Genomic DNA, 13536 nt, shown 5'->3' with positions numbered 1-13536 from the left:
TTTTCTTGATGAAATTGGCCAATCCTTTCTAGAATTCTTCTTGAACCCATGTAAACTATGACCATCCACAGCTTCCTGTGGTAAAGAGTTTTTCTTCATCCAGTGTGTAAATAAATCTCCTGTTTGTTTCTGAACCTGGCACCTGCTAGTTTCATTTGATGCAAATATTTATATTGTAAGATACAATAAGCCTTTGGTCTTTATTCATTTTTCCATGTGGCCTATGCAGACCTTTGCCATGTTGGTTGTCTCTTTTCTAGAATAAAGAGAGATAGTCAATTCAGTTATTTCTTACATGGAAGTAATCAGTTAGTGTCATTGCTGTCTGTACCTTTTTCAGTATTACTGTATCCTTGAGATGTGGGATCAGAACAGTGCATGTTCTAAAAGCACTGCAAATCTATTCAGCAGTGTGATGATGATTTTTCTCTCACAATAATTATTTCAATTTTTGGGGGTGCATTTCTGGCTCTTATTTAGTCATGTACTAACTTTTTTGTAGAAATATCAGTTGTAAACCAAATACGCAACAATCTCAAAATAAATTCAATTCATCCTACAAGACTATACCACTTGCAGAATATCATGGCTGTAAAGACATGATCTTTAAACCAGATTATTGAAACCAGTGCAAGTCTGGCACTCTCCTCTCTCTGTACAGTTCCTACTCTTGTTTGTTTTAGCTATCTTGACAATGCAGAAGGACAAACTGCTGTAATGATTTTGAACATTATGATTTTTTAACTCTCATTTTTGTGCATAGGATACAATTTCATATATTAGATGCATGATCATTTTATCCACATTGGCGCCCAAATAAAAATTTTTGAGTTGTTGAAGAGGCCACTTTTGCAAATGTGACACAGACTATGTTCTATTTTAAATATTTTCCTTGAAACTACAGTGTCATAAAGCAAACTTTAAGATCTTGATAAACATGTCTCTTCTTCTTTTCTCAAAATACTGAATTTGCTGATTAATAGTCATACCTGGATGTCTGGTGTAAACTTGGAAACCAGGATACTTTGTTGTTTCATGTATGATTGGTCCAGAAGTTCTGCAGGAAGTTGGTGTTCTTACAATATCTTTTATTTCAATCTCAGCTGAACTAAACACATTAAATGGAAATGGTATGTAAAAGCAAAGTAAAGGAAATGTAATTAATTGCTTCTAATATTTCTTGAAATTAAGTTTACTACACAGAAAGTGTATTAAAATGTGCATAAATATGATTTTCCACCTTTTGCAGATGAAGACAATGAAGTATAGAGTTCTCGTAGCAACATGGAAGAACTGGGAACAGGACCCTTGGTCCCCTGACTCTTCCAGCCTCCCATCCATAAACTAAAGGTCAGACAACTAGGTTACTGCTTTATTTTCCCCTATTCTTGCTTTTTACAAAGAAGAAAAATTAATTAGAAAATGAAATTATTTTCAAGAATGTGAGTGGCGCTGACAGGTAGCATTTATAAAAATTAAATAGCACAGGAAGACAAGATAGGAAAGGAACCACTATAACTGTGATTTTTGTGATTGTCTTCAGGGTTTAGAACTTTGCTTGTCAATATTGATGTCATAAAAAGAAGACAATATACTTGTTTAATTAGTTGTTCATATTGATTCCTTCTAGCAAGTGTACAAGTATAAGATCAGATATTTTGGCTATCTATAAGTCATGGGCACCTAGTACCAGCATATACATCGAGATCCTGTCAACGTAACGTGCTGGTATTTGTAGAATCATTCCTCACTCCCTTTTTTTAAATCACATGCAGCATTAAAACAGAATATCAAAAAGGGATTAGTGATTGGATATTACTATGTAGTCATGGGGTGTCTTGGTTAGAATAAGGAAAGAGTGGAATTATGATGGAATCAATTTACACAGTATAAAAAGCAGGTATTTTTAGCATTATATTCAATTTTAACTACTGGAGAGGAGGAATTCCTTACATCTATTCATAAAAAAACTTGTCAATTCATATTAGCAACATGCCAATACTAAAATTACAATAGTTTATTTGAGGCTTGTCTGGCCAGTATTCTACAGTTCAACTACATGTTATGCCTTCAAAATATTGTTCTTGCCTGTAGAGTGTTTTTCTGCAAGGTGGTCTCAGAGGAACCTTTTATAGACAAACACAAAAAGTGAGGGAGGCCTGTCCTAAAGTGTTTTCCTCTTTCCATGGCCTAAGAAATTGATGCAAAAACATAACCTTTTGTTAAAAAACAGCCCATATTTGAAAGTGAGTTTCTTACTTTGGCTTATGGAATGCAGGTGGTCTGGCTGGTACAGCAGTCCAGTCCTTGTATGAGCTGCACCTTGGACAGGGCATTTATCTCACTGTACTGGCCAGTAGAGAATGCTTAGTGGAAAGAACAAGCAGTAGATCAAGTATGAGTTCATTTTTCCCAGTATGTATACACAGCTTTCAACAGTAATTCTAGGAGAATTGTGTAAACTCAGCCTGGACTTGTCTATGACATGAAAGAACAGATTTTGCAATCAGAGAATCGGGTACTGGAAAAAAGTGAGCAGTAATTCAGAGAAGCAGAGCAGAAAAAACAATGGACATAAAAGCTTAAAATTGCTTCTCCAGTTTAAGAAGTGGTAGGAGAGGTGCATGAATCCTGCTAAAAAGCAGAAGTTTTGAATGAGGAATTGACTGTGAAATATCGTTGTTCTTCCTGTTGGTGAGGCCAAAACCGAAGAGGTGTAGAGCATGTGGACTGTATATCCCGAGGATTACAAATGTAAGAAAGACAGGCTTCTTAAATTTGTGTTGACACGAAAAATGTTCAGGAAGAGATTTCTGGAGATACAGAAATAGGAGTAATTTATTACAAGGTAGGCATCTGATACCTTTTAATCCTTGCAAGGATAACTCTACAGGAGAGTAATGTTCAGGAAATATTCACACTTATCATATGATTTTGTTGTTTTACTGCAAATTCTGAAGCAGTTCCAAGATTTTTCTGAATATGGTTACCAGATGACAAGCCTAAAGTTCCTCCTGCAAACAACTGCAGACAGCAAATCTAGCACTGAACAGTGTCTAAAAGGGGTGGCTGTTTTGCTCCTGAGTGTCAGTAAAGAGTTACTTGGGGTGTAAGTGATGGTATGCAGAAACAGAAATCAATTACTTCTGCCAAGATAAATGGGAAAGGACAAACTGATAGAAATTGAAAAATTAGACCTTTTTCTTAGAAAATACTCTTGAAAAAAAATTAGTCAGTTCTTTTCCCTAATAGCTACAAGAATGCAGCTGATGATAAGGTAAATTCAAAAAAGAACTGGGAAGAAGGAAGGCTGCTTTTCTGTGTAAGCAGAGAACATAGTGAATGTGCAGCAGAGCAGTCTCTTTCTCCCATCCAGAAATGGAAGCTAGCAGAGTTGAAAAGACCTTACAGAATTAGTATTGAAAGACTAAAGTATTTATATTAGGCCATCATTCTTTGTCTCATACTGATTTGTACTCTACCCGTGTGGTGTACCTCTCAGGGAAGGGGCAAGTAAAGCATGTGGTCCAAATGTGTAATTGGGACCTATACTAAAATGGTTTGGAAACATGAAGCTGCTCAAGCATTGTTCAGGTTTTGGCCCATGTGAGTCCAGCAAGAGTGGAGTTTACCACTATCACATGGCAAGAGTTTTCTGGAGGAACTAGAGAAGGCAATAACTATGACTTGTAGCTTAGATGTCAATGGTGTTGTTACAGTGGATTCTACATTCTGCCCTTTTTTTCCCAGTAAAGTGGGGCCCAGTAGTCTCTGGTTCTCTTTTGATGAGTAAATTTAACAGATGGTTCAGGGTGGATGAGGATGAGATGGACGAGGATCTGTCCTTCACATTCCTATGAGCACGAGGCATTTAGGATCACAGCTACCCCCAAAAATGCAGTCTTGGGCAAAAAAGCCCAAGAGTAGAACCTGTGTGGACAAAAGGTCTTGAAGAGCTAGATTTTTGCAGCAAGGGAAGTAACAGTTCTTTCTGTTTATTAGAAACCAAGCTGCCTTTGAGGCAAGGATTTTCTGGGGAAAGGAAGTAAAGTGAAAATCGGAGGATTGTGTGAGGATGCAGAATACAGAGGGTCAACTCCAAAAAGTGCACAAGGGCTGGTTTTTAGCTGTCAGCGTGTATGGGATGTGTAGATAGTAGCTGTAGATAGCTTTTTTAACATTATACTGCTGCTAGTTTACCTTTATTACTATATGTAAAGTTCAGTGCAGATGTGTGGCCAAAAGGCAATACTGGAAACTTTCAGGCACTTTTCAGATCTAATGGGCGACAAAATACATTTAATGAAATGGCGTGAACACACGACAGTCTTTCAGTTTTGTTGCACAGTTTAATATGCAGTCAACAGGAAAGTACAAATGAATAAATGCTACTTCTCCAAAGCACAGAGGAACTCATTAACCTTTACAGAAGAAGTGAAAATAAGTTTGCTTTCAAAGGCAAGAAGATGTACTCTTATGTCACATAAATACATGGACATACACCAAGAAAGTAAGGGATATTTTACCAATATTAGACATAAACATGAATCAAAATATGCTGGCAATGTTTTATTTAACTGAAAAATTACAAGCAATATGGTTAATACTAATACAGTTCCTGAGGCCAAGATAATCTATCTACATCCTCAGCTGCAGCAGGTATTAAGCCAACAGAGATTGCTGAGGTGAACATCACTGGATTGTCCTGGCAACCAGCTGCATATGCCAGTCCTGTTACACTGGACTGGTGAGACTCAAAGGGACCAAGTGCTTCCTGCGGAAAGTCCTTGGTACTTTCTTCTGTCATAGCGCTCTTATGTATGCGGTATACATCCATGGCTCTTGGCCCAGTGAGTGTTTTGCTACATGGTTCAGTATGCCAAGAAGATTGCACTCGTCAGGACGTGCTGCATTTTACTTTTGTGCAATGGCTGGGATGGCTGACCAATATTCTGGAATCTTTTAAGGCTATATTGAGGCTTGTAACCTCATTAGGAAGTAGATGATCCAGCAGGATCATACCAGGAATCCAAACACAGACAATGCAACTGCTACTGCCGTTATAATTTACCAATCTGACAAAAACACACTATATTAATGAAAGGCCTGGTTTTCAAGTTGTTCATTGTATCTACATAAGGGTTGCATGCATAGCTATAGAGAAGTTGCTAAGATCGTCTTGTACAGATAAGCTTTAATAACAGTGTGTCTACTTCCCTGATGGAAGCAGTTTAATGCAGACCAGTAGCAAGCAGAGCTTCATTCTCCAGCTATGACCAGTCACCTCTCTTCATCAGCATCCTGGGGGACAACTCAAATTGCCCATGGGTTTCTTCATTTGCTCATTTGGTGGGAGAAAATAAAGCACAAAGATCATGTTTGTTGAGAATTACAGTTGTAATACAAGGCATCTGATTGCAGCCTGATTGCAAAAAGGGTAAAAAAAGAGGAGCAGGAGATCTTTGGCTTTTACACCCTCCCTGTACATACATGACCACACCAGAGAAATTATAAATCTAAATTTTGGTGACCATTTATTACTCTGGGGTCATATGACTGTCTACTGTGAAAGCCTTTCTTGGAAATTTGAAAAATCTATACCATATTCTCCATGTGTGGTAGTTGAGAAGTTTCTATGCATTTCTCTTTCTTTTTAAGGGGACAGACATCCTAGAAAGTTTTAGCTTGTCTTTGGTCGAGTGCAGTGTGATCGAGTGTAATACAGAAAGCACGTAACATAGCCAGTTCTTGCAGCATGCAATTTTGGCAATTACAGGTCTCTTGCTTTCAAGTTCAGACCTGTCCCGTATTGGTGGTTTTTAATGGATCAGCAGCCAGCCTCTCCAGTGTACCCTCGTTGGGTATAGACCCAGATTTGAAAAATGGAATTTGTGAGCGTGTTTAGCATGAGTGATGAAGCTTCCACCTATATAATATAGTACTCTATGAACCTCTGTTTCTTGCTCTTATTTTCATGCAATAATTAAAATCTGAGACCACTGTCTGACTGTGTCTATGAAGAAAGAATACTGCTTTCACAGGGAGGAAAAACGGGAGGACTTTCTGAAAACTAAGGATAGGTTTCCGAGAGGGCTCATCTATCCTTTAAGTATCTATAAATTAGTGTCAAAGTTCAATAGTTCCAGCTCTGGCTGCTGAGCAGGTCCAACAATTTGGCCTTATGTACTACTGGAAGTAAATTAATGTTTCTACTTAGTCAATGTTAACTTCCTCGTGAGCTTTTGAAATGGCTAGTAACATATTTAATGCTGATACTACTGAAAAATGTGTGGGATCAAGTAAAGCTTTTTGAACTCTAAGCACTTGACTTCTTTATAGTAATTAATCTTTATAGAAATTACTTTTTTTCTCAGCCATGAATGTGTATGTCAGTTCCATTCAACTGTAGCACCACACTGTCTTTTGAAAGGATGTTGCCCCAGGGTAGAGACTTGCAGAGTACAGAGTTTCTAAATATCATTAGCCTCAAGCTTTAGCTTACCAGTTCTGCAAAAAATTTAGTCAGCCATTGCATTCTACATCTCTGGCGCTTACTAGCTATAAAGTGGCATTTTGTATATTTTCCTGTGTATTCTTCTTCCTGTCACTAAACAAGTCCACAGAATTTTTTCCTTAAAGGTGTATATTGGAAATGACACATGTAAGGCAGCTTTTTAGGTTAAAGTACCTCTCTAAATTTCTAAATACAGATATCAACTAAATTTATAAAAACAGATATATTGATTATAATCTTTCACAGCGATTACAGATATCTATTACCTTCCAAAAAGTATCTAATTTTACTAATTTTTATTACAAAAGAAACATTTCTAAAAATCTATGTCTTATTATTTACCACTGTATATGGAGTTTGTTAGGCAAGTAAATCTACCTTGTATTTAAAAGTTCTTTTTGTTTGAAGGTGCTTGTGTTTGTGTATTTAGTGACAAAGAACTGGATTCTTTACTAATAGCAGTTAATAATTGTTTTATGAAAATAGTTTTCTTCTGTAACTACTTTTAATTTTAACGAATGTTGTACAGTTTTAGCTGCCTCCTGCTGTGAGATGTCAGGCCTTGTGGATAAATTTGTTGATTTGCATATAATCTTAAGTAATAATCTGGCAAGTAAACAATAACGAAAAAGGCTAAGTAAACAATAACTGCACAATATATGTAGCCTAATTTATGCGTATCACAATTCTTTGTTTTCTATTACTGCTAGTGTTCTGGCAACCTGTAAAAACTAACATCTTGGAGTCTGCTGTCTTCTGTATTCTTCAAGGAACGTGGGCTTCACACATTTTCCCATATTGTTTCATCATGTTAGAAGCAGATGGCACGTAAATCTCTACATCTACCAAGTTCTTTTGCTTTCTCATAAGACTGCCAGAAGGAAACTAAAGGTGATTGTCATTATACCCATTGACCGGTATGAAATAATATGGACTCTAAGCAGAAATTCCTAGGTTGCCTGGACTGTGTTTTATGAGGAATTATTTCATTACAGGTACGTAAATAAGTGATGTGAGGTAGAAGCCTGTTGTAAAACATAGTCACTTTTTGCAGGTTAATTTTAGAACTGCTGGTAGGGAAAATGGTTAGTCTTTGTAGCAGGACATGTTGTCAAATGGTGTTGTCCATTTTATGACAGATTCTTGTACATTACATTCTAGGGAATAGTTTATTTCTTTCTTTCTTAAAGGGAGAGTAGGTAGGGAAGATGAAAACAAAGGTGCCAACACTTTCTACTCTGGTTGATACTCAACTGTATGTACTTCCTCTTGGTAGATCTATGAAGGATGCAAGATGCTCAGACTTGAGTATAGTATATTAATCTGACCACAGGAAATGAAAAACTTAAAACAAAAGGACATTCAGATTTGTTGAGGCATGTCAAGAACCAGTTCTGTAAACTAAGCAGGAATAATTTTCAGCAACTGCTAATGAAAGCATGTGATTTTTTTATGATTTTAGCTTTAAGAAAGTTAAGCATGTACAGGAAATTAAGAGGGAGCATGAAGAAATTGAATTGGTATGTTCAGAGTTTAAGATTTCGTGTTATCATGGTGAATAAGGTGGTGGTGACTGATCTGCAGCAATTTTGTCATAAGCTGGTGGAGCATCAGGTACCTATGGTAAGGAAAATGGGTGTGAAAGATTGAAAAAACAATTGAGGTGCAAAAATGACAGTAAAGATGCAGTGAGCTATTTACGTTCATATCAGATATGGTACTACAGCTTAAAATAGTTGAACTCATTCATTATGTCTTTATTTTTTTAAGGTTTTTGCTAGTGTGTTTTTTGGTTTTGCATAAGATTAAATTAATTTTGTTTGTATCATTCATCCAAAGAGAAAATTTTCAGTGTTATAAGGACAGGAATTTTAAAGAAAAGGAAAATTTTTTTTATATTGAGAATTCAGACTAATATTGAAACTTTTCTTTAAGAGTCTTGATGCAGGTACATTGTCTTATTTCCAATATTAACAATTTGGGCAGCTTATTTAAAATTGGTTGTAAATTAGCCTTTTTCCTATTCTAAAACTATTTAAACACACCCATAACTTGACATATATATTTATCAATTAACTTATTTTAACTTTTTTAAAATAATACGTTTGAATGTTCATCTTTCCATAATGATTAGAGGAGCTACAACCTTGAAGTTTTATAACGTTCCCTGTATAGTATATATACTATATCCTTGTCAGGGTATAGTATACCAGACACAGTCATTTGTTGTTTGTCAGAATGGTGGAACATCTATTAGGGAGATGTTTGTTTATTCAGTATATTTCAGCATTCAGGTATTACATCATTCTAATAGATTGCATAATGATCATGCAACTTAAGAATAAAGGTAGGTGAAAGAAGAGAATTTTTTAAAAGAAGCATTCTTAATAGTAGATTTTAAAAACCCTTTTCACAGTAAAAATTGTGCAAAATACTACTTTTTAAGTTAATGGAGAGGTATTGAAGACCCAATCTAGAGAGCACACCCCAAGAAAGAAATCATCAAGTGACTGTTTACCATGATTGTCTCACCGTGTCTTACTATGTTGTAAGTAAATGAAACCTTGAGTTGCAACTTACCACAGAATTAAAGTTTCTGTACCCCTGCAGAGCCATTTTGCAGTCCAGTATTGTTCCCTCACGTACCACAGTTCGTATTGTGCCCACACTAGAGCTTTTGCTCTGTGACAGATCATAAAGAAATATGGGGAAGATGAAAGGAAGAAGAGAATGTGAAGTTGGAGCAAATTATGCATCATTTAATATTTGACAGCACATTTACAGTATGTATTAGAATCTGGGATTAGGGCCAGACACGATGCCAGCAAGTAAGAGAGGTAATTACCTATCACTTTTTGCTGTCTCTGCTGAGACATACTCTCTCTCCTATATCACCCAATTACATTGACAGAAAAATGAGGATCACATTTTTTAGGTCCAGTACTGCTGCAGGAACTGACACCTTCTCACGTACCTGAATGCCTCCTCTTTTTTATCCCACCCATTCCTTTCTTTAATGTCCAACCTTTTTCTTTCCCATTTTTCCACCATTTCTTTTGTATGCATTCTGTACCAGTTCTCCCCTAGCCAAAAAGCCTAACAAAAATTTGATTTTCAAAACCAGAAGCAGCAATCTGCAATGAGAAGGAATTAAAAAAGAGATTGTGCTTTTTGCCGTGATGTGCAAAGCAGGCATGAAAGAATTCTGGTTTTCTTTTTGAAGTTTTTTTTGAGTATTACCTTCGTTTTTGCAACATTTCACTATGAAAGCTCAGGTTTTATGTATGCTGCCAGTTGATATATGTATTGGATAGATCACTGGAAAGGTAACAGGACAAAAATATTGGAAACAGCAAGGAAATGGATTTGCTGACTTAGATGAGAGGTATGTTTTCTAATTCCAAATGGTCACATCTTTTTCGAAATATTAGGATAACTAAAACATATTTTACTGTAAAACATACAATCGGCTAAAGCTTTCACTTTAAAGTGAAAGTCTTTCCTTTCATAGGAGAGAGAGCAGAATTTCAAAGATAGTTTTGAGACTTCTAACAACAGATGTTATGAGAAGGATTGTACCTTTTTTTTCATCATTTTTAAGAAGAGACAAAGTAGAATTTTTTAGAAGTAGTGTTTAGAAAGCAAACCTCAAACCTGCCCTGCTTTTTGTAAATCTTAGAACTGCAATTCAACTTTTATACAAATAAATCATGCATCACCCATACATGAACATAATATTTACTTAGTTACTTGTAACAGTTATTTTTCTTCTCTGCTTCCTAGATTTACTCTAATCATATCTGTCCTTATTTAGGGGTAAGTCTTATGAATAGTGAATATGTTCTTTTTATTTAAATGACAATACACATCTTAGTTTTGCATAAATATTAAATATAATGCTTCCTAGAGATCAGTTTTTCCACTGATGTGTTGTGCAAAGTTGGGCAACCGGCTTCATCTCCCTATGCTTCTGCTTCCTCTTACCCCTTCGCCTGACTTGCAAGTTCTTCAGGGCAAGGTGTGTTTCATATTGTGTGGTTTTAACTGTGTATATGTCAGTGTATAAATTGCCTGAGATAATGATGTCCTATTATAGATTCAGTGTTCTTTGCATTAATGTAATGCAAATAATGATAATATGTTGTCAAAATAATAGCATGCTAGAAAGTCAGCTGCCATGCTTACCCGCAGACTTTTATAGCCACTACGTCTTTTGTAATACCAGCAGCCAAAGATAAGTAAAATTGCCAGCACCAAAATGAAGAGTCCAATACCCAGAGCTCTGTTGGGAAAGCAAAAGAAAATAATTAACACCAGAACTAGATGCATCCTTCTGGGAGCAAGAATGATTAGAGCAAAAGTTTGTGTCAGTATCCTTTTATCACAGGAAGGCATGGAGCAGAATTTACCTCAGAAAAAAGACAAAGTATCAGTGACTTCAGCCAGTCTCTGTAGATTAAGCAGTTAGCTAAATTCTCTGCCAAGTTCTTATGCCTTTTAAAAATGAGAAATATATTGTTTCAAAGTTAATAATCTACCAGTGACTACTGCTTCTAAAAAAATCCCTGCCTGTAAATCCAGCAAACAGCATTGCAATATTGGAAGAGAATGTGAAATAAATTAAATGCCACACCTGCAGAGACACAGCTCATGTTTATTTGTTAAATTTCTCTAGGCAGCAAGTATTGAGAAATGTATCCTAATTGCATCATATTGCAACAACTGCTGGTGATAGAAGGATTTTTTTGGATACATAAAACACCTCACAACCTCAAAACCCGAGTAAGAAACTTTGAGTTTATGAATAAGAGCTCTATAATTCTTTAGCTCTTGTTCCGTGACATACTAGGCACAGTATGGGTGTCACTGGGTCATTTTAGGGAACATAGGTTTTGCAAACTGTGCTGTAAGACATCCTTCCCACTGCTTACCGGGAACTTGGGAGAAGTAGCACAGTTCCACTATCTGTCAGAAAGCAAGCTGACAGAGCAATTGCAAGTTTCCTAGTCACAAAAACCCTTCCTCCTGTGCTAATACTCTCCCTGTTAAGACATACAGAATTCACTCTGAATTTTTTTGTTCTTTGCCTGTTCAGGAACAGAAGAGCCTGCAAAATGCTTAAAGGGAAAAGAGGACAGGAAAAAAAATGACCACAAGTCAGGATAAACCCATTTTAACATACTTTTATATACCTTCTATCCAGTTGCCCTGCAGTAATTACCACCAGGCTTTTCCATTGGGACTGAGGAGTGGGGTATGTGACTTATCAGAGACCTTTTATATCTATTTGCTATCATTTTCACTGCCTCAGAGTCTCGTGAAGGAGTGTTTCCTTCTGACCTAAGAAACCTAAAGGAAGATGCAAGCAGATTCATGTGGCAGATCAGGCTTTTTGTCTGAACTGCCTGGGTGCTGCTTGAAGCATGAAGCCCCTTGGAGCCAAAGGGATTTTCTTTTTCACAAGTACCTGAATCTTGCAAGTTGCTCCTGCCCCTTCGAGACTTTGTGTTGGCTGGAGTTCTGTTTATCCCAAGAACACAGCTCACGGCATTCCCTTGCTTCCTGGTGCAGCCATCTTCAAAGTTACGAGATGGCTCCACTGGTTTTGTTACTGTCCTCAGCACAGTTAAAACTTGGAGAGACTACTTCTCCAAGCAACTGCTGCCTTTTCTGCATTTTGAGACTGCTTTCTGCTGTTCATGTGCTCCATAGTTTTAGCTATCCATTAGCCTGTATCCCCCACAGAATGCATGTATGTCATTTCCAGAGTTGGTGATTTTAGCTCTGTATTTGCCATCTAACTCGTTCCCTACCTATTCAGAGGCTAGTATGAAAAGTGTGTATGCAATTTCTTGCAATTCCAGTTAAAGTTGAAGCTGTGATATTAGTAATCCGTGCTTATATCTTGAATGCTCCTTCTGGTACTGGAAGGAGAGAGTCACTTTTCCCTCATGTATCTAGAAAAACTGCTTACGATTGCAGCCACTGGAATTCACGGCAGTTAGAGGTGAGCGTGCTTAGTGTCAAGTGCTGAGACATGACTAGCCAGCTTTCTCTTTTGGAGAACTGAACTGCTGTGGAAGGACTATGAGAGTGCCTTCCCCTTTGTTTATTCTCTCTGCCGAGGGATGAACATGGAGAAACAAGTATCTTGCAGTACGTGTGTGTGTGGGACAAGTCACCAAGTTTGGGGGCCAGTAAACCAGAACCAGAAGCACATTCCACATACAGATATCCCAAGTACATTGGAAATACTTGTCTAAAGTAATAACACATCACCAGTGGGATAGTGTCTCTAGTAATCCAAGACCCAACGTTTTATTGTAAGCCAAAACTCACGAAGTATTAGCTTGGATTAGTTCTGCTTAAGTGGAGTCTCACCCAGAAATAATTTACTGAGAGTCACATTTGTATGGCATTGATGTCTCCATCTGCTTTTTGATGGTATTTTACCATTTCTCCGGGGTTTTCACTTATATTATTATTTAGGGTGAGACAATGTCCCTTTGAGGTTCTGAAGAGAGGTATGTGGATCTGGAGATAAAACTTAGTGTAAAGATCACCTTGCAACAGCCTCAAAAGAAAATTTGAAATAAGCCTCAGTAAACCTAGTAATTTTATTATAAAGGTTAATGACTTGTGATCATATAATTAAACTCTAGATTCTTGAATTCTGCAATTCTGATTTTTCTTAACCGTTGAGGGCTCTTTATTATTCTGCAATGACAAACATTAGAGACAACTACAGGATAGCTAAAATGCCCTCCACCTATATACAATGGTGACTTTTTCTGATACTATTTTGTACATTTCTTGCAATGTAAATTTTTTTCATCAGCTTACATTCCAACATAGGTTTTGCTTTATGCTTACTCTTCTGCTGCAAGATAGCTGTGTCCTTTCCCTCTGAAAAAGTTGCCATCTGGATGGTGGTTTCTTCTGGGCATTTTGTGAGCTTGGTCCTGCTCAAACCTACAGGATAGAAATAGAGTGCCTCAGTGCAATAAATAATTTGTTATCTC

General features: G+C 36.9%; 1 protein-coding gene across 1 annotated transcript; it reads right to left on the bottom strand.

Moving 5' to 3' along the window:
* Positions 1 to 8063: 8063 nt before the first annotated feature.
* MLANA (melan-A) lies at positions 8064 to 13461 on the bottom strand. Its single transcript, XM_076363211.1, has 4 exons — positions 13388 to 13461; positions 10700 to 10796; positions 9095 to 9196; positions 8064 to 8132 (listed from the first exon to the last, which is right to left on the bottom strand). Exons 1-4 carry the CDS (start codon positions 13459 to 13461, stop codon positions 8064 to 8066), a joined length of 342 nt encoding a protein of 113 aa, XP_076219326.1.
* Positions 13462 to 13536: the final 75 nt, after the last annotated feature.

Source organism: Aptenodytes patagonicus, chromosome Z (genome assembly GCF_965638725.1).
Source record: "Aptenodytes patagonicus chromosome Z, bAptPat1.pri.cur, whole genome shotgun sequence".
Lineage (NCBI taxonomy): Eukaryota > Metazoa > Chordata > Aves > Sphenisciformes > Spheniscidae > Aptenodytes > Aptenodytes patagonicus.
This window is presented reverse-complemented; position numbering and strand designations above follow the sequence as displayed.

What these genes read in the sequence shown, in the direction of transcription:
- MLANA (XM_076363211.1), bottom strand. Translation starts at nt 13,461, where the DNA reads ATGCCCAGAAGAAACCACCATCCAGATGGCAACTTTTTCAGAGGGAAA. An exon ending in AGCTATCTTGCAGCAGAAGA is followed by an intron (nt 10,797 to 13,387) that starts GTAAGCATAAAG and finishes CTTTCCCAACAG; the next exon opens with AGCTCTGGGTATTGGACTCT. An exon ending in GTGGCTATAAAAGTCTGCGG is followed by an intron (nt 9,197 to 10,699) that starts GTAAGCATGGCA and finishes GATCTGTCACAG; the next exon opens with AGCAAAAGCTCTAGTGTGGG.